This window comes from Vulpes vulpes, chromosome 16 (assembly GCF_048418805.1).
Source record: "Vulpes vulpes isolate BD-2025 chromosome 16, VulVul3, whole genome shotgun sequence".
Classification (NCBI taxonomy): domain Eukaryota; kingdom Metazoa; phylum Chordata; class Mammalia; order Carnivora; family Canidae; genus Vulpes; species Vulpes vulpes.
Window position 1 is genome coordinate 1297868 of NC_132795.1, and position 25315 is coordinate 1323182.

Consider the following 25315-nt stretch of genomic DNA (forward strand, 5'->3'; position numbering starts at 1 on the left):
CTCCAGGGCAATTTAAAATAAACCATGCTTTTCACTTAAAGCAGTTTTATCCACGCCAAAAGAAAGATGGGTGTTCATGTCTATCAGTTTTACATTATTTCCAGAGATAGTTCATAAATACCCATTTTTTTTCCAGTTCTGTCTCGCCATTTCAATACTGAGTAGTTTACTTTTTTTTAGAGTTTACTATAATTTGATTATAATCACTTGTTTCCCTGCCTGTCTTTGCTGTCAGCTCTTTTTTACTGCTAACTCCTAGGGTATTGATTGGAGTAGTCATAGGTACTTGAATTCTTGTCGAATGAATGAAAATTAACTTTCCCAAGAAAATTTCCAGCTTGAAAAGCTTATTTTCTTGAATATTTACATATTGCCTAAATTTCAGTTGGGTACTTCCTGTCCTGTGTTAGATTTGTGCTTAATTCTTTAAAATGCACATTTTTCTCTTTTAAAGCTTTTCGATGGATTGTGTTGTATATCCTTGACTGCTTCTCCACAGATACGATTTTGATACTCAGTATGCTTTTGTTGGTGATTATTCTGGACAGATCACCCTGCTGAAGCTGGAACAGAATACCTGCTCAGTCATTACAACCCTCAAAGGCCATGAAGGTAGGGCATGTGATGACCTAATGTGAGCATCCAGACCTAGTTCTCAGCTCTGAAGACTGCCAGTTTCAGTGTGATTAGCCAGACGTGGAGCCGAGAGCTAGAACCTGAAAGCTAACTGAAAGGGGGGTGTGGGACCTCGGGTTTTGTGTCATCAAAATCCCTTCCAGATTGCTTTTGTGGACAAATACTTCCTATTTTGCTTGCCTTTTTAATTTATTTTTAGAAGAGCTTTGAAATTTTTTTTGGAAATGGTGATATTTTTAGAAGAATTTTTTTTTGAAGATTTTATGTATTTATTTGAGGGAAAGAAAGCAAGCATGAGTAGGGGACAGAGGGAGGAGCAGGCTCCCTGCTGAGCGGGGAGCCCAATGTGGGACTTGATCCCAGACCCCGGGATCACAACCGGAGCTGAAGGCAGGCTCTTAACCAATCAGCCGGCCAGGCAGCACCAAGATTTTTTTTTTTTTTTTAATTTGTCAGTATCTGAGATACTGTATAAGACCTGCTAGAGCAGTCAATTAGGAGAAATGTCTGGGCTGCTTCTGCCTCTGCTTGGTGAGTCTGAAGGGAAAGAATGGGTGGAATTTTATTATTTTTACAGTGCAGTGAGTTGGCCAGGTTCCATGGAAGGGTTTGAAAACCCCATTGGCTGTAAGGGGGGGTAACGAGTTAGAAGCTTTGACACTGTCTGGTTTACACTGAAGATTCAGGGATTTGTTCAAAGACTTGATGATGAACTTATTTATGAAAATAGTGTTTTAAGTGTAACCAGTGAAACAAGTACTCGGTGTTTTCTAGCTAAGCTATTTGGGTGAAACTGAGTGTGTCAGATCATGGACCTTGTACAGCAAAAGAAAGGAGAAGAATAGAAGTCAGAATGAGCTTGGGCAGGAAAGCACAGCCCCTAAGGAAACCACTTGTGTTTATGACTAATGGTCTCATGATCCCCAGGCTCCCACGTAGTCTGTGTTGCTAAGGACAGACTGGCTTCTGGTAACTGGTTGGTGGCGTTTATAGGACCACGTTGATCTGCTGGCGGGCCTCTAGCTGAAGCCTATGGGGCCCAGGATTAAATTTATGCATAATTGTTGCTTGAGGCCAGTTTTGCAGAACACTTCATTTTTCACTTAACGTTAAGTTTCCATTAGAAGCTAGTCCCTGTTGTTTGCTTGGGAATATGACGTCATCAGTCTTCTCTGTAGCCATGAAAATGCAAACAACTTGTGCGACTGGGTCACTTTTATGAAGTGTATCAATCATTTTTCCTAGGCAAGCAGTAATCTGTAGAACCCTAAGTGAGAAATCTGTAGAAGGCAAGACTTCCGGGGTGTGTGTCCAGGTGTGGGGCTATACTTACCTGTCCCCCTCTCCTCGTAGGTAGCATCGCTTGCCTCTGGTGGGACCCCATTCAGCGGCTGCTCTTCTCTGGAGCCTCTGACAACAGCATCATCATGTGGGACATCGGCGGCCGCAAAGGCCGCACGCTCCTGCTGCAGGGCCACCAGTGCGTGACCATGGCTGTGACCGTTTGCAGGGCTGGGGGCAGGATCTGAGCCTGCGGGAGGTGGGGCGGCGTTCGCACTCTACTGCTGCTCTCTCAAACCCCGTCTGGCAAGACGGCCGTTTGCTGGGGCTTGCTCAGGCCCTTCCAGCTGCTTTCCTGTTTGTCCTGGGTGTCTGCTGTCGTAGCAGAGAGAGAGCCACGTTCACCTTCCTTCTTAGTCCAAAGAGCACTTGCCACCTGTCTCTCCCGAGGAACCACCCTGTTGAAATACCTGCTTAGGACACGGGGGGTTGGGTTGGGGGTGCAGGTGAGGACCTTGACTGAGAGGAGGGTTGCCTGAATGCCTGACTTGCTCTTTTATTCTAAAACCGGGGGGGGGGGGGGGGGGGGGGGTTGACGCGGTCACCTAAACTGTGACGGTGTGATACCCAGGCCTTTACCTTCCCGTTTTGAGAGGACAAGGACACATGGGCCTCTGCTTTGCTCCCTGCTGGTCAGGCTGTTGCTGTGCAGCTGAGCAGAACCTGGCTGTAAAGTAGCCAAGGAAAGAGTCTACACGCGAGTCTGCAGGGCGGTGGGTGAATGTTGTGGACCTGAGGAGGAGCGGAGCTCAGTGATGGGCCCTGAGAGCCGTGGCCGCCGTCCTGGGTGGGGCCTGCAGTTCTGAGGGACTGATGTGAAAGTAGAGTTTCTGTGCTGTAGAGTAAGTCACAGGACTCTGGCTAACGTTCACGCTAGAAGCCGTAGTACGTCCCCAGTTGCCAGTGATGAAATGCCAGCCGCTGGTTCCAGCACGGGGAGGGACCCAGCATCCGTGCTTTCCACATTGAGACGAGTGACCGCTGTGTGTCGTTTGCAGCGACAGGGTGCAGGCCCTGTGTTACCTTCAGCTCACGAGGCAGCTGGTCTCCTGTTCCTCGGATGGAGGGATCGCCGTGTGGAACATGGACGTTAGCAGAGAGGAGGTAAGAGAACGAGCAGGCACGGCTGACGGGGGGCCCCTGCCCTCGTGCCCCCCGGTGTCGTCTGACAGCGTCCTGCAGGTCCCGGCGCGGCGCATCCCCTCCCCATCTCAGGGTTTCCGCAGTGACAGGCGTCGCCTGCAGACCCAGCTGACAGAGACACCCGAGCCCGGGGATGTGACTGCAGCATCCCTGTCCCCGATGCCTGGAGGCCTGCTGTGACCGGTGCCGGGGACCAGCCCGGAGCCTGACGTTCTCCTGGGAAACGCTGTCTCTGCTCTCCGCTATGTTGTCCACGGAGTGCACGTCGCTGTGGTGTTCTTTTCAGGAGACCTGAGTTCTCATTTGTTTGGGCCACGAAGAGTCGTGAGACCCTGTTGGGAGGAGGGTCACCGTTTCTCACAGGGTCTGTTCCCTCCCCCCATAAACTAGACTCATTCAGCCACATAACTTCCAAAGCTGCTTCTGGGTCTTGAGACCCATCTGATTGTCTACACAACCTCCCCGCCTCCTCTTACATTGGGGAATAACCGACACGTATCATTATATGAGCTTCAGGTGTAAGCAGAGCGATCCGGCATTTGTATATATTGTGGGATGTGATCACCACAGTGAGCCTGGTCAGCACCCAGCACCCAGCACCCAGCACCCAGCACCACACATCGTTACAGAACTTCGTTTCTTGTGACGAGAACTTTTCAGACTTACTCTCTTAGCAACTTTGAAAAACACCGGGCAGCCTGCCTTAGCCCCCTACTGTGTGTCACGTCCCCAGGGCTGACTTACCTTGTAAGTGGAAGTTCGTGCCTTTTGGCCCCCTTCACCCCTTCCCCACCTCCAACTGTCTTCTGTAGCAACTGCAGTCTGTTCCCTTACCTGGGGGCAACTCGGTCTTTTTTTCTATTTTAAATAATGCTGCAGCGACCGTTCTTGATCTCGTCATTGTGTGCATGTTCAGTTATTTATTTCAGACAAATTTCTGAAAATAGACCTTCTGGGACAAGGAGATGTACATTCTTACTGCTTTTTATAGGTGTTGTCCGGTGACTTCCAGGCAGGATTTCCATTCTCACGTCTGCCAGCACGGCTATTATCGGTCTTTTCCAGCCTGTGATGTAAATAGCAGAAGAGACTTCTTGTTGACTCAAAAGAGAGTTCAGAGTCTGGGAGACCGAGGACTCTCAGTCTAACCGCAGGCAATTACTGAGCCCCTGGACGCAGGCACGCAGGCATCGTCAAGGGCTTACGATACCACATGGCGCTGTGCACTGTGCTGGGCGACGTGATGGGAGTTGTGCGGAGGGGAGGCCGGCTCTGTGCCCCGTAGAAGCAGCCGCCCGGTGTGGGTGCGACATTCCCACCAGACTGTGCACCTGTCTGTTTTGCGTCACCTCCGATTCCTTGGGAGTCTCGTTTTCACTCAATAAACCTGCGTCTTCACCATATCACAGAAGACCTAGTCAAGGGGTCTGATCTGTTAAAAAAAAACTAGCGGCATTACTCATTTCCAGACTTTATGGCCCCCATGCTCTATACACAGGGGTGTTGCCTGCTTCTTATAGGCTTGTAATCTCAGGGAGGAAATTGACGACCCCATAAAGTCCATAATATGGGGAAGTGGTGACTGCTGGCTTTTGTAGTGACCCAGTGAGATGAGTTAGGTAGAGGAGCTCTTGACTACCTGTGTGCTGGCAAAGTATCTTGGTACAGCTTAAGGTGACTCGTATTAAATACCTACAACATTGGCTTGATATTAATCATAAACGCTTTCCTTACAAAGACTCATTTTAACTGTTTTACAGCAGCTGCTGGTTATAGGCATTGAGGACGGCTAGTGTACTGTTCGGTTCCCCCGACTCTGGGCCTGTTTGTTTGTGGTTGTTGAGGACAGAGGCTGTGTTCCCTGGCTCCCGTGGGACGGTGACCCCTGGGGCCAGTGCTGCCGGTGGTTCTCCTGAGGGCTTACCCACGTGGATTTCAGTCCACGATTCTCATCCTTGGTAAATTCCTTTAGGAAAAAAAGTTAAAAGATAAAAGCAACATTCCCACCTTCAAGGTTACGTGACGGTGGAGTTTATCTGTACATCTAGGGAAAGAAAAGACAGCCCTGTCACTCAGGATGCCTCCTGTGCAGGCGAGCCAGCTTTCGATCGTCTGTGGAAGGTCACCCCAGGTCATGTCACACTGGCTGGTAACACATCACGCTCTAATAGCTTCCCTCTCCATAGTTGACCGTGTCGGTGGGGGAGCAAATTATGTCAAAGAGATGCATTATTGGGGCACCTGGCTTTTAGCCCAGATCGTGATCTCAGGATCTTAGGTCGAGCCCCAGATCGGGCTCCACGCTCAGTGCAGAGTCTGCCTGAGAGTCTCTCTGCCCCCTGCCCCCACCACACACTCTCTCTCCCCCAAATAAAGAAGTAAATCTTTTTTAAAAATGCATTATTTTTAGTAGTAGTGATTTTTTTTAACCAGTGGAGTATAGTGTGAAGGCCAACAGCCTATGATCCATAAGGCCCTGGCCCTGAGTGAGGGTTTGCGCCATGTGTAGGACTTCCCTGGGCAAAGGCATACGGAGTGCGTCCCAGATCTGTTAGCCTCACCTGCTTGCTTGGAATTTCTTTCTGACTTACCTGGAAATACTGATTGGGGCAGGTTGGAAGTACATTTGCCTCCCTGCTCCTTTCTGGAAGTAGGCATGAGATATAGATGAGCATAATAATCAGTAATAATTCATAATTAATTATGAATCCTCTTTAACAGAGGACATTATTTTCAACGGCTGGATAGTGGGTGTATAGCGGTGTAGACTAGTGTGTATGGTCTGCCTTAGTACAGCGGGGATTATTGCAGCAATTGGTAACAGCGGTGCAGGGGGATTATTCTTGCCACGTCATCTTTGTGCCCATTGGGCAGATGGAACAGTATGTAGAAGAGAGCGGAACAGTCAGGAAGCCTGGGTAACGTTCTCTTTTGCTCTCCTTAGGAAAGAAATTGTTTTTCTCTGTACAGAACAAGCACATAACAGGATGGTTCTGACAACTTGGAGCACAGCACTTCGTCCTGTTAAAAGAAACAAAATGATGGGTATTTCTTACACTAAATCAGAAAGCCTGTTCATTTCTGATGTTTTTTGTTTGTCATGTTGTCAAATCACTTCATGTGCACGTTTCCTCCCTTGAGCCCCTGTCCCCTCCAGCTCAGCAAAGCAATATTGTCTTCTGAGCCCCAAGACGGAGTGGAGCCCCTGAGGGAGCCCCTGCTGGGCCTGGCGCCCAGATCCATGCGCAGGGATGCTCAGGTGTTGCCACATGGGGCGGGGCGGACAGGCACGGGCATCGGCTCCCAGATTGGCCAGTGTGGCCTAGGGCGCTGCTGGGGCACCAGCCCCTCGGGGCATGGCCTGCACTCACCACCCTCCCTCCACGGGGTGGCCCTGAGGCCATCTGGCCCCGTTGGCTTGCTGGGGTCCCGGCTTCCCTCCCTGCGGAGTCGGTGCTCCCAAACCCCGTCCCCTGCTGTGGTGGTGGCACCGGGTAACAGCTTCCTCGTGCCGCCTCCGCCTGCACTGCCCCCCAGCCTCCCTTCTCTCCCAGGTGCCTCTCCTGGGCCTCAGCCCACCACATGCAATTTGGGAGTGCTCACTCCCGCCCCCACCAAGAAACCCCTTTGTAGTGGCCATCAGGTGTAGCAGTGTTTCTAGTGACATCTAAAATCAGAAGTAGGAACCCCAAAAGTTCTGATGCAATAGGAAGCAAAAGAAGGAAGCAGAGTCACCTGCCCTTGAAGCCCCTGGCAGTTCCCGTTTGAGCCTGGGAAGCCCTCTGTCTCCACCTCTGTGCAGAGGGCCGGTGTGATGGGGTGTCTTTGGCTCTCCCAGCATTGTCTCCTCTTACCATGTGTATTTTTCTTGAATGTTCAACTTTACGATCAAGAAAAGATTGTTTCTTCAGTCTTTGGTTTAATTGACAGAAATACATATTTTCTGTTGTTATTGCACATATATAGTAAGTGATTGAGGTTAAATAATAGATTTGAACAGCTTTATCTTGTAATCGAGTACAAGAGTACAATTTTTTGTTTTTTTTTTTAAAGATTTCACTTATTAATTTGAGAGAGAGAGCGCACGTGTGCACATGAGTCAGGGGAGGGTCAGGGAGCCGCACATTGGGGCTCCATCCCAGGACCCTGAGATCGTGACCTGAGCAAAGGCAGATCCTTAACCGACTGAGCCCCTCAGGGGCCCCTGATCGGGTACAATTTGTAATGGTTTGTTTGGAGAAATATTTTCTAAGTTCTTGTTAAAGTAATGCCGAGACTTTAATCATCGTGTTTCAATAAAAATTCATTGAGAACCTAGTCCGTGACAGGCCATCTGTATACAAGGATGGGCAAGAGCAGTGTGTAACAGGTTAGTGGCAGAAAGGAAGAGTGCATGAAGGGTGATGGCATGGAGAGGGGCTGGGGGTACTGTGCGCACACAGGATGGGGGGCCGCTCATAGGAGCTGGGAGGTGGCAAGTCTGTGTGATGGGGGATGCACACAGAAGAGCTCTCCTGTTGGTCACCCTGTGACCCCACCAGACATCCCAAGTGCTAGTTCACCAGGTTCTGTAAGAAACGGGCTCTCGCCCAACTGGCCTAGGTGCTCAACAACTCTGGCATAGAAAAGAACCACATGAAGAGAGCCCTGAGCAGTTCACAGTGAAGACCGAATCACTCCTTCCTATCTCTAGATTAAAATTCGAGCAGTCCGGTCAACCTTGCTAAAATGATGGAGATCACCGAACACACGTAACACTGAATATGGCGACAGCTATAACGAGGAATTTTTTAAAAAATGCTAACAACCAACAAGGTCTAAAACCATTGCATTAACCCTGAGAAATCCTAGGAACCCAGGAGATGCTCTAACGGTGGCTTTGGCTTTCCCCTCCCCCAGGCTCCTCAGTGGCTGGAGAGTGATTCTTGCCAGAAGTGCGAGCAGCCCTTTTTCTGGAACATAAAGCAGATGTGGGACACAAAGACGCTGGGGTTGAGACAAGTGAGTAGCCAACGCTGAACGGTCACTGTGTTGATCATGTATCTTATGTGTGGTGTTAATCTGTCATTTTGTTTGGAATTACACTTTTTCGTACAAGTGCTACGAATGCTGGCATTTTGACGTCACGGTCTCTGTGTGACTAACATGAGTGGGGCCTTCCCGGGGCCTGTGAGATGGTTGTCTGTGTGTCCCATCGCCTGTCTGGTGTTGGGAAAGCAGGGATGTGTGTGCAACACTGAGAGCCTGTTTGTAAATGCACAAAAGATCCTTCATCTAGGGGTATTGCTCGTCGGAGGCACTGTTCATGCGCCACACACAGAATGACAGTGAAGCAGCTCATATGATTGTGAGCCTTACGCTGTCATCGTTTGTTAAAAAATGTGACAGTTTGGCCCTCGCTGGAACACTCCCAACACTAAGAACCTTAATTATCCGTAAAGCGAACCTGGAACACTTTTATTAAGCAGGTTTCTGGTACTTTTTTTTTCTTTTTTTTTTTGGATTAAAGAAACATGTCCCAAATAGCCTGTAGATTTCAAAGATGCCCTTATCACTAGGTGCTCATATAATTCTAAAGTCCTACAAAAAAACAGATTTCTACAGCAACCTCGAAGGTCGCCCAGTAGGCTGACTGTGAACTGGTGCAGGTGAGTGAAGAAAGAATGCTGATTTTATGTCTTTGCACCTGTAGGAGGGACTGGCCTAACGTTTGTGTATTAAATAAACCTTCTTTACTTGTACCCACAAAGCCGCCGTACCACAAGGTCTAACGTGAGGCTGGCAGGCTGCGCAGGCGTGATCTTAGCACCCCTGTGGCGTTCTGATGCCCCCTCGTAGGCCTGCTCCCCACAGTGCCTGCCCTGTGGGACCTGGTGCGTTGTAGCTGATGGGGGACATGGTCCCTGCCTCTACAGGAAACGTGAGGAAACTAGTTTCCATCTTATGAATTAAGTACTAGAAGAGAGGAAAGGTATGGGTCACTACACTTTTTAAAGAACATGACAAACTTAACTAACCAGACTATTCTGAATGCTCTTGAAGCTTATTACCAGAATTTCAGTTTGAAAGATTAAAAGAAATAGTGAAATACATGATTATGGATCAGTGTCTCGTGAGAACATATTACATTATTTCAAAACTTTTCTCCGACATGGGAATAGATTTTTTTCCCCCGAAACCTGTACTCATTTGAGCGCTTAAATGAACTTGAAACTGGTTTTAATAGTGCTGCCTGTTGACATCTACATGGATAATATGAATGAATAAAAAGTAGCATTTGACCAGTGAAACCAAGGATACTTGGAAATCCTTGACAGGTATTGATCCCGTCTCCCTTTTGTGTTGATGGGTATGCCAGACGGGGTAGTCACAACTCAGGGCGGATCTTGCCCACCCCGTGCCCCCACCCTGAGGGGAAATCGGAGCATCGAGGTGCAAGCTCCCCTCCCTTCCCTCCTTCCGCCCATGCTGAAGCACCACTGCAGGAAGTGCGGGCAGGCGGTGTGTGGGAGGTGCAGCAGCAAGCGCTCCAGCTACCCCGTCATGGGCTTCGAGTTCCAGGTCCGCGTGTGCGACTCCTGCTACGACTCCATCAAGGACGAGGAGTGAGTGTTGGCGGGCCCTGCTCCTACCGTGCACCTGCGGGGGGAGGAGCCGGGGAAGTGACGCGATTGTGTGTCTGCCACGTGCTGGGCTCTGGGGCAGGAATTCCGCCCCCGCCCTGTGACCTCAGAGGAGGTGCTCCCAGCCCCAGTGAGGCCTGGGGCTGCGCAGAGCAGGAGAGCAGCCCGGCGGCCCCCGGGAGCACTCAGGTGTGGCCCCGGGAGCACTCAGGTGTCCTGCGGGGATGAGCCCAAGCGGCCACGGTGGCAGAGCCGGTTCGCCCCAGTGCACCAGCCTCTGCACACGCGCATAGAAAGTTTAATTTTCTTTTCCTTCCCTTCGAATCCTCTTCGAAAGTGCTAGAGTGGCAAACCTTGGCAGAGGCCGAACTTGGAAAGCTCGCACAGCGCGACACGGTCCGGGCACACTGGGGCCCCGGGCCCGCCTCGCTCCCCCGGGCGGGGTCCCCGCAGCGCCCCGAGGCCCCTGCCCTGTGTCCGGGGTATAGCGGCCTCTCCACTGACACCACGGGGAGCAGTTACTCGGGGAGTTACGTCCAACCTTACGTAGAGCAGCCTGGCAGCTGGTCGTGCCTTCTGCCTTCTAATCATGAAGTTTCCCCAACTGTAGCCCCATTTTTAGAAGTAAATCTTAACACTGTCGCTGTTTCCTTTATGGTCAAGTGTTCCCTCGGCCCTGGAAACAGGGGAGCTCTCAGCCGTCTCTTTCCTCTTTTCTCTCTGTCAGCCGGACTTCTCTAGCGACCTTTCACGAAGGAAAGCATAACATCTCCCACATGTCCATGGACGTAGCCAGGGGACTGATGGTGACCTGTGGGACCGACCGCATCGTAAAGGTAACCTCCATTGTCCCGACGTGGCGGGGTGTAGGCCGCTCGTGACTGTGCTGCGAACGGCTGGCTGCTGCTGCAGTCTCAGCTTCTGATGGGCAGGCCTGCCAACCCCGCTCTTTTTTTTTTAAGGTTTTATTATTTATTTTTGAGAGAGAGAGGGTGAGAGAGAGGAGAAGGGGTGTGGGGGAGGGGCAGAGGGAGAAGCAGGCGCCCCCCTGAGCAGGGAGCCAGAGGTGGGGCTCCATCCCAGGGCCCTGGTTCCCAGCCTGACCCGAAGACAGGCCCTTAAGCGACAGAGCCACCCAGGAGGTCCTTACCTTCCTTTTTTTTTTTTTATTCATGAGAGACACACAGAGGGAGGCAGAGACGCAGGCAGAGGGAGAAGCAGGCTCCCTGCGGGACCCCGGGGTCACCACCTGAGCCAGGCGTCCCGCCTTCCCTTCTTACAAGCCGCCTGTCACGGTCTCCTGCGACCTGTGGCCGGCTGGAAACCTGAGCCCCGTGGGTCCGTGGCTGCCTACTCCAGGGCTTTCCTGCACCAGCTCTGCCTCAGAGCCCTGCATCCGCCCGGGGCTCCTGCCCCCCCGGCCCGTCTGGGCCGTAGCCAGGCCTCCCTGGTCCCCCTTCCCTGGCTGGTGTGGCTGCCATCCTGGACGGTTTGCTCGCTGTCAGAAATAACCACACATTTGTTGTCACTCAGTCCTCGGCCACCAGCACAGAAGCTAAAAGCCGGGGTTTTAACTGAGCACGGCTCTGGACTTGTGGAACCATGAGACCCTTGATTTTAAGGGGGGGCCTTTCCCAGCAGGCCTTTTAGTAGAGTCGGAATTAAATGTACGGCAGACGTTGCTACGTAACCTTCGGGTAAGCACCTGTCAGCTCTGCCCGCGCGTTGGTGCGCCAGGGCTTCCTCACTGTGTCGGACTGGAGAGGGTCTGTGGTGACGGAGGGACCGAGCGAGCCCGCGGGCCCCTGGTCAGGCCTAAGTCCGTCTGTTTTCGGGGTGAGCTGTGCCTCGGGCCCGTGGTGAGCTGCCCTCTGCGGCCTGTCCTTCCTCTGCAGATATGGGACATGACGCCCGTGGTGGGCTGCAGCCTGGCGGCCGGCTTCGCCCCTCGCTGACCCGGGAGCCGGGCGAGGTGTCCCCTGCCCGCGGCTGCCCGCTCGTCACCTGGACGGACGGTGGCCGCTGGAACAGAACACAACACGACGACATTTAAAACAAAACAATAAACGTGAGGTGTGTTGGGGGCATTTGTGGAACGACCCGTGGGGACGAGCATGGGACGAAGGCTCATCCGTGGCGGTTCCCGAGGCGAGGAGTGACCTGGGTGAGACGCCGCCGGCCGCGAGCTCCCGTGGGCTGACGGAGCCCTTTGCCCCTGCGGCTTGGTGAGGGAAGAACCGTTCCGAGGGCGTCGTGCTTTTCCCACTTTGCTGGAGCGTTCGGCCGGCGCCTTGCCCTGGGCCACCGCGGGAGGCCTCGCGCTCCTCCCGCGTGGGACCCTCCTGGCGCCGCGGGCCCCTCGCCAGCCGCCGTCCTGCCGCCACCCGCCCCTTCCCGCACGTGCCCCGAGGACGCCGTGTTCCCGGTGCCGTTGAGGGGGGAGCCGCCGCCTGACTCCGCTGCTGCTCGGGGGCCGGGTGGGCGGCGGGCGGCCCTGCGGGGGTGGCCACTTGTCACCACGCCCTCGGAAGAGCTAAACAGAACAAGTCGGGAGCTTCCAAACTCTGCTGACTCCTGGTTGTAAGGACCGTCCCGGCCGTGCGCGGACGGCAGCGGGTCACCTGGAGCGCTGGTCCCCGGCGGCCCGCACGGTCCTTCCCACCCTGCAAGCTGCCCCGTGGCAAACGGCATTTCTCGGGTTTTGGGCCGCTCGGTAGCAAGCGGGGAAGGCCGGGGGGGGGGCAGCGGCGGGCCGGGGAGCCTGCGCTCCGATGTGCCAAGACTTAGTTCCCGTGAACGCCGCTCCGGGCCCCCCCTAGGGCTGTGCGGCTGAGGGACACAGGCCGCCTGTCTCAACGACAGATTCTAAAGCAGGTAGCAGCGACGCTTTTGCGAGTCTTCCTAGTGGAAACTGAGAAAAACTCACTACTGCGTCACTGCCGAGGTCGTGGGAAGGCGGCGAGGCGGCTCCGCGCCGTAGCAGGAAGGGACTCAACCTGGTTTCCAACGACTGAGACGGACTGTCGGGCCGAAGACCGGTCGTTAAACGGAGACGTGCTCTGGTCAAGTGACACGCAATAAGGAAAGGAGGTCAGGCAGCTCGTATTCTAGAATGACCTGCATTAAAAATGGACTTGTTTTCAGAAATAAGACGGAAGGGTTTTGTCGCTCCGTGTGACCTCTGTGTTCTGTCACCTGAGGAGGGTGTTTCCTCTAAAACAAGACCGGTCTGTACAATCCTTGCAAAACGACTGATGCTAAGACAGGCTGGAAGGAGACGGGAGGAAGGGGACCTTCCGGGGCAGCTCCTGTTCAGCTGATGGTCCGGCCTGTACACAGGTGCTCCCCTGGGGATTTCACCAACGTCCTGAAGGGAAAATAGGGCAGGATCTGTTTCTTGCCTTTTGACGAGTACTGAACTGTGGTTTTGTTTGCCTTTAACTTCTGGAAAATGTGGTTTTATAATCTGTGGTAGACTGAGCACAATATCATGCCGTAGCTTTCTACTTTCTTTTATTTTAAAAAAATTCTTAATGAAGAACCCAGTATTCTGTAGGGAACATAAGGTCGTGAGAGCACCTCCTGATATTAGGGGTTAAGCTAATATAAACCAGAAGGGAAAGGCACAGGGAAGGAAGAATGGAGAGGGGTATCCAGAAAAGGCAAGTGTGTTTTCATGGACTTTTCTCCCTACCAGAGCCTGTTTGCACTTTGCTTTTTAAAAACACACACAGCAGGTTTGTCTTGTCTCTACTACACACCAGGGAGCAAATGGGGTAATATTTTTTATAGAGGTGGGCAAAAATTATTTTCTGAATTCTGCCGACTGGACACATAAGGAAAACCCAGCTAGACTTCTAGGTCCTGCCTTATTTTGTCTGCACTACTCTTAAACGGGTCCTTTAAAATAGCTCTTCAACTAACAGTTCACGGTTTTTCCATTCCTGAATACTCAACGCGGATTTCTATAGCTAGGGGTTAAGTACAGGATGTTAGAGAAGATCCTTGGGTTTTAGATCTAGTACAGATGCAATAAGGAAATGCAATCTTTCATTGGAGACATGTTCTAAAATTGCCTTTTTTTTTTTTTTTAGTGCAAATGATAGAAACACCCCCATGGCATTAGCTGGCCACAGGTTATTCAGTGCACTGTACACCTCTATTCACCACGTCCTACTTCTGGCCTGCTGCCTGCGGGATATGAACAAAAAATAGGGCTCTAGAATGTGGCACTTGGTTGAAACTGGCCTACCTGCATATATAATAAATTCCATAGTGACTCAGACCCGAGGCAATATTTTCTAAAATGAAGGTTTCGTTCATTTACTTCCTACTTCCGTTACTGGATCTGATGTCTTCTAAAATGTAAGGAACCAGTTACTATTAATGATAACCATCTGCTCATTATAAATGTGAGGCCTAACAAATAAGTAATACATGCTATATTTATTCAAGTGTCTATTGCTTAATTGTTAATTACGAGCAGGTCATTGAACACCTACTCTATTTTCTGCAGTTTACTGTACAGTAACTCTTTGAGTAAATCGATTAATTGTGCAACAAATTTATATTAGGATACAATTTAAAGTGTTTTACTCTATAGCCTTTTTGACGGGGGGAAGCAAAGGGCGGTGTTGATTAGTACATTTTGTCTTGTACGAGCTCTGTTTCTATAAGATGCGGTGCCCTGTGTATCCCAGAGAGTTAGAAAACTTTGTTCTTTGCTCCTGTTTGTGGGTTCAGTTTTTGTGGGTTTTTTTGAGAATATACATACACAATAAAATGTTCCTTGCTTGTTACTCTGTGGCTTAATTCAGCTTCTGTTACGTTTGATAGGACATAAGGCAGTCATAGAGCCACCAGCTGTGCCCGGGGCTCTGTCCGCATGATACTCCTCAGTCCTGGCAGCTCCCCTGCAGAGCATCATTGTCTCTGTTTTACAGATGAGAAAACCGAGACAATCCCGTCTGTCCGACTGTCTGACTCGAAAGCACTTGCCTTCTCCAATACCACCTGCTTTCACGCGCTAGCATGTAATGAGAGTTTCCTGTCGGGGTTAGGGGTCGAGTATTATTACCTCCTTGGAGGTTGGTGAAGCCTCGAAGCCCGATGGCTCTGGACGCCTAGGCTCGCTGAGTCCCACGGAGACTTGGGCGTCCGTGCCGTGTTCTCCACATCAGACGCTCAGTTCTGTGGATGAACACAGGGTGGTTCAGACCCAGGAGAACTAATTCCTCTGCTCAGCTGATAAGAAGTTGATTTCTTAGAACCCAGCATGGCAGTTTACTGTGTTTCCCCAAAGCGATCTCGCTTTATTTAATAAATGATATGTAATAAAATAACATATAATAAAGAATAAAAAGAAAGCGAAAATAAAAAGATAATACCAAAAAGTATTAAGATTAGTCTTAGGCCCTCTGTCCCACCACACAGAGAAAACACCGTTCAACTCGGGCCGAGGTCTTCGCAGTGTTTTTCTTAAATGTGTGCGCGCATCTGTAACAAACGCCCGTGGATACAGTTTTAAGGGGCTGTACTCCCCCCGCCCCCACCTGATGTATTTGGGGTTGCTGGCCCACATCAAAGAACAGAGCTCCGCAGGAGCATTTTCTTTTTTCTTTTTTTTTTTTTTAATTTTTTGTTTTTTTATTTATTTATGATAGTCACACACAGAGAGAGAGAGAATCAGAGACACAGGCAGAGGGAGAAGCAGGCTCCATGCACCGGGAGCCCGACGTGGGATTCGATCCCGGGTCTCCAGGATCGCGCCCTGGGCCAAAGGCAGGCGCCAAACCACTGCGCCACCCAGGGATCCCCGCAGGAGCATTTTCACTTAGGGATGCGACTCTGTGCTGTGGGACCTGCCCTGGGGGCCCTGAGGGTCAGTGAGGCCACATGACTGGCTTTGGCCAAAGAAGTGCAGGGGAAGCCGTCACTGGCAGGTGAGGGGCTTAGCCCCCGTGGGATTCCCACAGCCCCAGACACAGAAGATGCCCCGGAGCCCGACTACCCTGCCTGGGGAATCAGTAAGGCTTTGTAGTTTCAGCCCCCTGAGGTAGGGTGAGCATGTGTGTGTGCGCTGCGGCATCACCCAGCCTGCACCAGGTGATTTAATATTTAATTTATTAATTATTAAATTAATAATTTTAATTAAAAGTCTAAGAGTACTAAACTCAGTATGCCTTTGCCCACTCTTTTTTTTTAATATTTTATTTTATTTTATGAAAGACACAGAGAGAGAGGCAGAGACATAGGCAGAGGGAGAAGCAGGCTCTATGCAGGAAGCCCAATGTGGGACTCGATCCCCAGACTCCAGGATCATGCCCTGGACTGAAGGCAGATGCTCAACCACTGAGCCACCCAGGCGTCCCTTTGCCCACTCTTCCAATTATTTTCACAGGATAAATCTTAACATTACTAGGAATTACTAGGTCAAAGAATATGCATGTTTTGGGCACCTGGGTGGCTCAGCGGTTGAGCGTCTGCCTTTGGCTCTGGGTGTGACCCCGGAGTCCTGGGATCGAGTCCTGCATTGGGCCCCCTGCAGGGAACCTGCTTCTGCCTCTGCCTGCGACTCTGCCTCTCTCTCTGTCTCATAAATAAATAAATAATTTAAAAAAAAAAGAATATGCATATTTTAAGTTTTTTATTCTTACTGCTGATACCTTCACACCGTTGCGAGCACTTGAATTTTCTTACTTTGAACAGGGAATAAAAGGACATATCTTAATGCCTTAACATATGGAATTCCAGTTTATTATTTTATTTTATTTTTTTTTTCAGTTTATTATTTTAAATGAGAATTGTATCTCCCAACCTGACCACATATCTGATTTTTTTAAAGATTTATCTATTTATTTATTTTAGAGTGAGAGGGCACAAGCAGAAGGAGCAGAGGGAGAGGGAGAGAGAGTCTCAAGCAGAATCTGCACTGAGCATAGAGCCTGATGTGGGGCTTGATCGCACCAGCCTGAGATCACGGCCTGAACTGAAACCGAGCCGGCCGCTTAACCGGCTGCAGCACGAGGCGTCCCCAGACCACGTGTCTTTAGGACAGTCTAGGTAGAACCCAGGTCAGCACCGGAAGGCTCCTGAGCAGCCAAGGGCCCAGAGGGAGAAAGGCCGACTGGATGACTGATGCCATCGTGACAACCTGATGTGCTCATTGCCAAGGTTGCCGGACGGTCAGGTGACCCCTTTTCACTTGGAAAGTGGAAACACATGAGCAAGTTCTTGTTCTCGCCTTCCCTTTTGAGATTTCACCTAGCTTAGTGTTCATTTGTAAGAGGAAATGTTCTTAGGTGAGTGGTTCACGTGTGTGAGTCCCAGGCTTCCTTCCCTCCCCCCTTCAGCTCCTGAGTCTCTGGCTTAGGTCTCTCTCTCAGATCTCTCTCTTAGGTCTCTCTTAGGTCTCTCTCTCAGATCTCTCTCTTAGGTCTCTCTTAGGTCTCTATCTTAGATCTCTCAGGTCTCTCTTAGGTCTCTATCTTAGATCTCTCTCTTAGGTCTCTCTCTTAGGTCTCTCTCCTTGAACTGTGCAGCAATCTCTCCCTCGGGAAGCCCATTACCTGTCAGCACCTACGGTTTCTCAGGAAAGCGGAGAAGTGGGTTCCAGGACCACCGTCGGTGTGGTCACCTGCAGGGTAGAACGGGCCTAAAACTACTTGCTGGGTCAAACCCACACGGGAGACTGAAGGTTCCAGCCCAGTCTGTCTGACCTCGAAGCCCATGCTCCTTTATTTAAGTCCTGAGTGTGACGTTCTGGAGAAAGGGTAGTGGAAGTTTCTTTACAGCAGGAGCGCTGTGGCACGGTTCCCGCAGCCGGAGCTCCCGTGGACCGCGGCAGGCAGTGACGGCCCGTACCGGGCGGCAGCACGTGGAGCCTTCGCTGGTCTATCCAATGGGTCCCAGGTGCACGTGTGCTGAAAACACATGCAGGCTTGCAGACAAACCTTAGTACAAGCCTGTGGGCTCCACCGTCCGAATGTCCCCCAACATGGCCCCTTGGCACCACCGAGCTGCTCTTACCATGGTCCAGGTCAGTGTCATTCTGGATGATTCCATTAGCCTCCCCCTTTTTTTTTTTTTTTTAAGATTTTATTTATTAGAGAGCATGAGCAGGGGAGAGGGGCCAACGGGGAGGGAGAAGCAGGCCCCTGCTGAGCAGGGAGCCTGATGTGGGACTCGATTCCAGGACCCCGGGACCACGACCTGACCCTGCGTCCCAGATTCCATTAGCCTCCTAACCATCCCTGCTCTGCCCCTGCCCCTCGGGTCCTGTTCCCAGCACACCTGTGCACAAAACCCTCAGCTCATCCTGCTCACTAGAGGCCCACGCCCCCCACCCCCCGGGTCCGTGTTCTCCCTGCGTACTCCCGTCCGCCCTCACAGTTGTCGCTCTCCCCGTTCTAACTGCTCTCCGGAGTGACACGATCACTTTGAGCTCCGTGTCAGGCACATAGTAGGCGCTTAATAAATGATGCTCGTCTGTGCAGTTTGGGTCCTATGTGGGTCAACTCAAAAGAGCTCGTGTGGACGAGCGCAAGTGTGCGGTGTGGGTGGCTGTCCCTCCGCCACCACCCCTGCCCGTCCCATCCCACCCGTAGGCCGCTGTCCCGCTCCCAGGGGCTGAAAGGAGCGGCTGGAGGAGGCATAGGGAGGCCTCGGAGGCCGTGCACAGGAGCGACGTGAGGAAATGCCCAGGGCCTCCGGGACTCAGGCACTGGTTCCACAGGTCTGATCCAGACCCCGGGGCCCCGGTGAGACCCCAGGCTGCCCACGTGAGCCCTTCCCGAATTTCTGACCCTCAAATTTTGAACAAAATAAAAAAGCTGCTATCAGCTGCTAAGCTGCAGGGTGATTGGCCACAGGCGACAGCCACCTGCCAGTGGGCCACTGGACTCCGTGCCCACCTGGTATCCAAAGGGCGGACCTTGTGTGTCTATTCCTGAGACAAGAGACACAGAAGTGATGTGGACACAAGGCAGTGTCCTACCGGTGAGCTTCACGAGCAGGTTCCTCTCCCACAAGTGTGCGTGAAGAGCCTGTAGCCAAGGAGTCACGGTCCTCATGATTTTCTTCCGACTTCCTCCGTGGTTCTATCCACCACTGCCCACCCCCTGCCTCCTCTCCAAATTGTTCCTTGAGGTCTTCCCTCTGGCCACGTTGAATTTGGTTTGAACTGACCCAGCCTGGACTAAGCATATTAGATTCTTATATTGGCCACACTGAAAGGTATTCAGATTTTTCCATGTTTTTGCTCCTTATGTAAACACAAGTGGTGCAACATGATTAGGGCGTGGAAAGCTTAGAATTAACAGAATTTTCCATTCCCGAGCATTGATGACATAACTACACTGTATAGGATGCGTGTATTGAGTACCTATCACATATAGATACTAGTTTATAGATTCTTAAAAGAACATCAGCGAACAAAACAGAGATCTCCCCTCCTGTGGAATCCACGTTCTTGCAGAGGAAGCCGGACGATAAGCCATAAGCCTAATAAAAAGATAAATTCTGGGACGCCTGGGTGGCTCAGTGGTTGAGCACCTGCCTTGGGCTCAGGGTGTGACCCCGGGGTCCCGGGATCGAGTCCCGCATTGGGCTCCCCGCAGGGAGCCTGCTTCTCCCTCTGCCTGTGTCTCTGCCTCTCTCTTTGCCTCTCATGAATGAATAAATAAAATCTTTTTAAAAACGATAAATTCCACAATATGCTGGAAGGTGATGAGTGCTGTGGAGGAAAGAAGAAGCAGGTTACTGCACACACAGAAAGCACAGGGGCGAGGGGCAGTTTGACTCCATCCTGGAGTCATCAGGACGATGCACATTCAAAGAATTTGAAAGAGGTGAGAAATTTAGCTGAGTGAAAATCAAGAAAAGAGGTGCCGGGCAGAGACCATAGCTCTAGCCAAAATGCTGCAAGACAGGAGTGAGCCTCCTGTGTCTGAGGCAAAGCAAGGAGCCAGAGCGGCTGCTGCAGAGCGTGGGAGGCTGGAGCTGCAGCACGGGGAGAGCTCGGTGGGGGCTGCGTGTGCAGGGCCTGACGGCCTTGGCAAGGACTTGGCCTTTCCTCTTCTTAAGATTTTAGTTATTTATTCCTGAGGCACAGAGAGAGAGGCAGAGACGCAGGCCGAGGGAGAAGCAGGCTCCTGCGGGGACCCGCTGCTGGACTCGATCCCGGGACTCGGGGTGACGCCCTGGGCCGAGGCCTTGCTCCGCCAACAGCCCCAGGCGACCCTCCCTTCCTCTTCTTCCCCCCACGTTCATGGTGAGGGAGCAGCGGGCTGGCTGAGGCAGGGCACTAGCGGGGACCCCCTGCACCCCGCACCCCGCACCCCGCTGCCTGAAGCCTGGGGAGGGGAAAGCCAAGGGGCAGCTAACCGAGCTCACAGCCCGGAGTGTCCCTCCCTTTACCAACGCCTCCGTGATTCTCCAGGTGGGAGCCTTCTCCTTGAGGCCCCACCGCCGCCCCGACTGCCCAGTCCCCAGCCCGCCCCGGGCCAACGCGGGGCGCCTTGCCCGAGGGAGACCCCGTCCTGGCTGGACGGCAGCCCGGCCTCCGGGGCCTGGGTCTCCTGGGGCATGCGGCAGTCACTTCGGACACCTCCCTTGGCCTCGCCTCCCCGACCCCCAGGTGTGTCATCAGTGCCCCCCCCCCCACTGTCAGAAAATCCCCTGCCGCGTGCCCCCGAGTCGTCGGGCCAACTCTTGCTGCAGCCTCCGTGGCCTCCGCGGCCTCCGCGGCCTCCGCGGCCTCCGCACCTCACCGACATCCCCAAAGTACGTCACTCAGATCCGTGACTCACCTGGAGGTTCATCTCCTCTGTGCTGTGAGATGCGGATCGAATTTTATCTTTTTCCAGATGGTGAATCACTGTCCCCTCATCACCTATCGGAAAAGCCCGTCCTTGCCCCGTCCCTCCTGGAGGTGCCAGCTTTGTCGTGGACCTGCCAGGGCGCCGGGGCTCTTTCTAGAGCTTCTGTGACTTCGTGTACGTGGCCGTGTCGAGCAGGCCTGATCCCATGCTGAAGTGCTTTGTTTTTTTTAATTTCTGTTTTTTTAAAAGATTTTATTTTTTCATAAAAGACACACAGAGAGACGGAGAGGCAGAGACCCAGGCAGAGGGAGAAACAGGCTCCATGCGGGGAGCCCGACGCGGGACTCGATCCGGGCCTCCAGGATTAGGCCCTGGGCTGGAGGCTGCGCTAAGCCGCCGAGCCCCCTGGGCTGCCCTGAAGCGCTTCTTTTTAAATGTTTCCTGACTGTTCCTGCGTTTATCTTTCCATATAATCTTTACTCCTACTTGCCCTGCTCCCTAAACAATGTCTTGGTATTTTTACTGGAACTGATGCTTTTATACTGTTGAGTAATCGAGACCGTGTGCCCTTTTGTTTAGATCTACATCTTGTGTCTTTCAGGAAAATTTTGTTTTTTTCTCAAATGAGGTTTCCAACATTTCATGTTAAATTTATTCCCAAGTGATTTTTTTTTTTTTTTTTTTTTTTTTTTGTCTATTTTTGTTGCTGTGGTAAATAGACATCTGCCTACTATGGGATTTTTGAACTGATAATCCTACAAAGGTTATTGGGTTTTGTTTTGTGTTTGTTTTTTGTCTTTTGAAATTATATCCTGCTTCTTGACTGAATTCTTTGATTGCTTGAGTGCTGAGCGCTCTTACTATTTTGTGTTCCCCTCTTTGTCGCGAGAAACTATACTTCTCATAAAACCTGGATATCAGTGGCACAATGATCGCGAATTATTTGAAGACTTTTTCTGCCACATTTCAGCCACAATTTGTGAAAGTGCATAAATGAAAACGAGGAAGTGTACAGTGTGTTATCTCAAATCTTCATATTTAATTCTGATAAAAATTACCAAAGTCCTCATCATGCAGCTGAGTCAAATCGTGGCTGGTGTCTGGGAAGGTGAAGTGTATGTTTTCACATGGCACTGTCCAAATGCCTTAGAGAAACTTAAAAAATTACCCCCAAACATTAAGCAAATTACACGTGAGTGGATTTGAACCATTTAAAACTTTAGTAACATATTGGGGAGAGTGTAAGAAGGAGTCTTCGTGTATTTATTTTCTGATTTCCAAAAGCAGTAAGTAGACAAAAGTAGCTTTAAAAACAAATCTAATGTTTTTCGTGTTAAAATGCACTAACTAAGGATAGGACACAAAAAAGCACCTAGTTGTGTTGAAAAACGCAATTTAGGAAATTTCTCTCCAGTTGCAAGGATGTTTCTGGGTTCCTATCATTCCAATCGCCCTTTGATCACCTCTTTATTGACCTGCCTCCTAATGGATGCCGGGGAAGCTTCTACTTAGGTGCCTAAGCGCCGGAGTTGTTTATGTCTGTGCCCTGAGTCTCAGAACCGAGTCACAGCAGGATCCGGAGGGGCCCGTACATCTCAGAACACAGAAAACCACTGGAGACTTGGTGTCGGTGTTTGCGCTCAGGATCTGAGCAGCAAATACTGAAAGGATCATAAAAGGAAGAGTGTGCACCTCGTGGGAGGCTCACAGCCGTTGCCTCTCTTCTGGCGTCAGGGGCTTTGTTAGAGCCAATTCAACGAAAACATATGCCTCCTTATGTTTTTCTGGGTATCTCTGATGAAATGTAGGGAAAAGTGGGTTATTTCTTAGAGTCAATTGGTTATTTCAACAAAACCAAATAAAAACGTAGAGCGTTGAAGAACCGTTTGGAAGAGGCTCTAGATATGGGTTCATCTGTTTATTTAACTGTTCCTTTGAGTATCTTCCCCACGCTCCCCCTTCTGGCCCTGGGGGAGCAGGATGGTTCACCTGCACCGCCTGCCTGTTCTTTTCTAACCTCGGTGCCAAATTCTTCACCTGGGTTATTTGATTTAATCCTTTTAAGCATGTTCTGTAGAAACGGGTCCCCAAATTCCAGGTTTTCTGCTTCTAAAATGCACCCAAATTCTTCACCTGGGTTATTTGATTTAATCCTTTTAAGCATGCTCTGTAGAAACGGTCCCCAAATTCCAGGTTTTCTGCTTCTAAAATGCACCCTCTCACTGCCTTCCCACACAGTGATTACAGACCCGCGCGGGAGGCCAGCAGGAAGTGCTCAGGCCACCTTCAGGACACCCCGGGGCAGAAAGAGCACAGACTTTGGCCCTGGACTTATCTGGGTTTGAATTCCAAAGCAGCTGCTCACCTGCCAAGCTAACACTTGCAAGCTATTGCAAACATTCTGGGCGCCTGTTGCTTTCCTTACTTGGCAAATAAGTACAATTATATCATGAATATAAAGATGAAGGCACTTAAGGCTCAGTCTGTTAAGCGTCAGTCTGACTCTTGATTTCGGATCAGGTCATGACCCCAGCGTCTGGATCTCACGGTTGTGAGATGGAGCCCGGCTTCAGGCTCTGTGCTGGGCACAGAGGCTGCTTAAGATTCTCTTTAAAAAAAAAAAAAAAAAAAAAAAAAAAAAAAAGATTAAGGCATTTAAAGTAGGTGACCTAGTATCCGTAGTAGATAATAAATATCAGTACCTTCCTTCTCCCCCCTTCAATTAGAAGTGACAGAGATGAAGCAGGGATTGAACCTGCTTTGGAGAGGTTGATGGAGAAGAGGAGAACACTGTGTGGCATGTGCCCCCCCCGAGGCAAAGCTCACTTTGGGGTAGACTTGGGATGTGTGGCTTGATCCCATTTGGAGTTGCTGGTCCACAGCTTTTTTTTTTTTAAGATTTTATTTATTTATTAGTGATTAATTATTCATGATTATTCAGAGAGAGAAGCAGAGACACAGGCAGAAGGAGAAGCAGGCTCCCTGCGAGGATCCTGATGCAGGGCTCCATCCTAGGACCCCAGGACCCTGGGATCATGCCCTGGGCTGAAGGCAGACGCTCCACCCTGGAGCCAGCCCAGCGTCCCCTGGTTCACAGCCTTTTAGAAAGGCTGATAGCTGGCAGGGCCGTGCAGGTGTTCTCTGGCCCAGCCCCTCGGGGGCCCGTTGCCAGTTTAAGAAGGAACACAGAGGGCTTGAATGAGCAGCCCTGGGGCTGTGGGTGGGCCGCAGTCTCCCAGGGGGGCCGAGTGCTCCGAGGTCACGGGGAGAATCCCTGCAAGGGTCCCGGCTGGAGCTGCTGGCAGAGACCTCCTAAGGTCTAGAAAGGCAGGGCAGGTGCTAGGGGCTCTGGCCCCTGGGAACCTTTCTCCCTGGGATCTTCAGGTGATTCCCTTTGGCTTTAAACCTTCGTTGGACATCGGTTCCCTCGGCGTGTGTTGGCGCTGTGGCGGCGGCCCCTGGGCCGGAATCCCCCGGGGAGCTGGTGGCCGCAGACCCGTTCTGTGACCTCTGGGTTCAGATGTCTTGACCTGTAAGGTGGGACAGTAAATACGTCTAGACGCTGTCATAGCGAATATTACATGAGTTAATACATAGACGGTGTATTTTTTTAAAGATACATTTATTTATTTGCGAGACATTGAGAGAGAGAGAGAGAGAGAGTGCATGAGAGGGGGCGGGGGGTGGGCAGAAGGAGAGAGAGGGCACCCGAGTCCCTGCTGGGAGGGCGCCCTGCGGGGCTGGGGCTCAGGACCCTGAGGTCACGACCTGTGCAGAAAGCAGCAGCGGGCGCTGCACCCCCCCCCCCCCGGGCCCCGGGCGCCCCCTCACGCAGGGTTTTGACCGCGGCCCGCCCCCTGCTCGACGCCCGGGAGATCCGAGCTTTGCTCCTCCGTCAAGCTATAGGCGGGAACAGCACAGTTTCAAGGACTATGCAGGGCTCCAAGCGTCGCTGCCCCCGGGGTGGGGGTGGGGGGGGTCAGGCAGTCCTGGCCGCTGGCGCTGTGACAGGCCCGTGGCCGTGGCTCGGCCGGAACCTTCCTTGTCCGCTGCCTGACTGGTCCCCGGGCCTCGCGCGGGTCTCCTGGGGGTCTCCTGCAGGCCGAGGCGGCCGTGGAAGGCGAGCCCGAGCGCGGGCCGGAGGCTGCAGCCCTGCACAGGCGGCCGCGACTCTCCCAGGCCCGGCAGGTGGGGTGGGGACTTGGAAAGGAGCAAGTCCACGGTCCTGGCAAGAGTAGAGGGCGCGGAATCGCCCCCACGCCTGGGCTGTGACCTCGGAACGTGGTGCGGCCCAAGGACTCGGCCACGCCGGCCAAGGGCAGGGCAACGGGCGAGGCGAGGAGCGGGTCCCCAGCCCTCATCGCGGCTCCCGGACCGGAGAGCTGGGAAGGGCCTGCGCCGTGCTGGGCCCAAACCTTCTGTTTGGACACCAGGCTCCGCAGCCCCCGCCGCAGGTCCACCGCCTTTCAGCTCGCTCCTCGCTGGCCAAGCTGCGGTTGGCAGGTGGCCTCTGGTGGAGGATGGATGAGGCCCGAGGAACGCCCCGGCGCATTAAGCGTTTTCCCACTTCAGCGGCTCAGTTTTCCTCCCTGGAAGGGAAGGTTCGCGCGGGAGCTACTGCTCGGGATGGGCACGGGGGCTCCGCCGCCCCGTCGGGCCTCGGCAGCCCGGGTTTCTGCTCCTCCCGAAGGCCTTACTCCAGCCCTCACGGTTACTCACTGCTCCGGAGCTTCACTTTCCCGGAAATCCAGC

General features: G+C 52.0%; 1 protein-coding gene across 1 annotated transcript in view; it reads left to right on the forward strand.

The window, feature by feature from the left end:
- WDFY1 (WD repeat and FYVE domain containing 1) overlaps positions 1-14542 on the forward strand; it is a 44637-nt gene extending 30095 nt beyond the window's left edge. The window contains exons 6-12 of the mRNA XM_072742177.1: positions 500-612; positions 1990-2116; positions 2976-3081; positions 8020-8121; positions 9595-9725; positions 10471-10579; positions 11639-14542. Coding sequence (XP_072598278.1) covers positions 500-612; positions 1990-2116; positions 2976-3081; positions 8020-8121; positions 9595-9725; positions 10471-10579; positions 11639-11698 — 748 coding nt within the window. The 3' untranslated portion in view covers positions 11699-14542. The remainder of the gene's footprint in view (positions 1-499; positions 613-1989; positions 2117-2975; positions 3082-8019; positions 8122-9594; positions 9726-10470; positions 10580-11638) is intronic.
- Positions 14543-25315: the final 10773 nt, after the last annotated feature.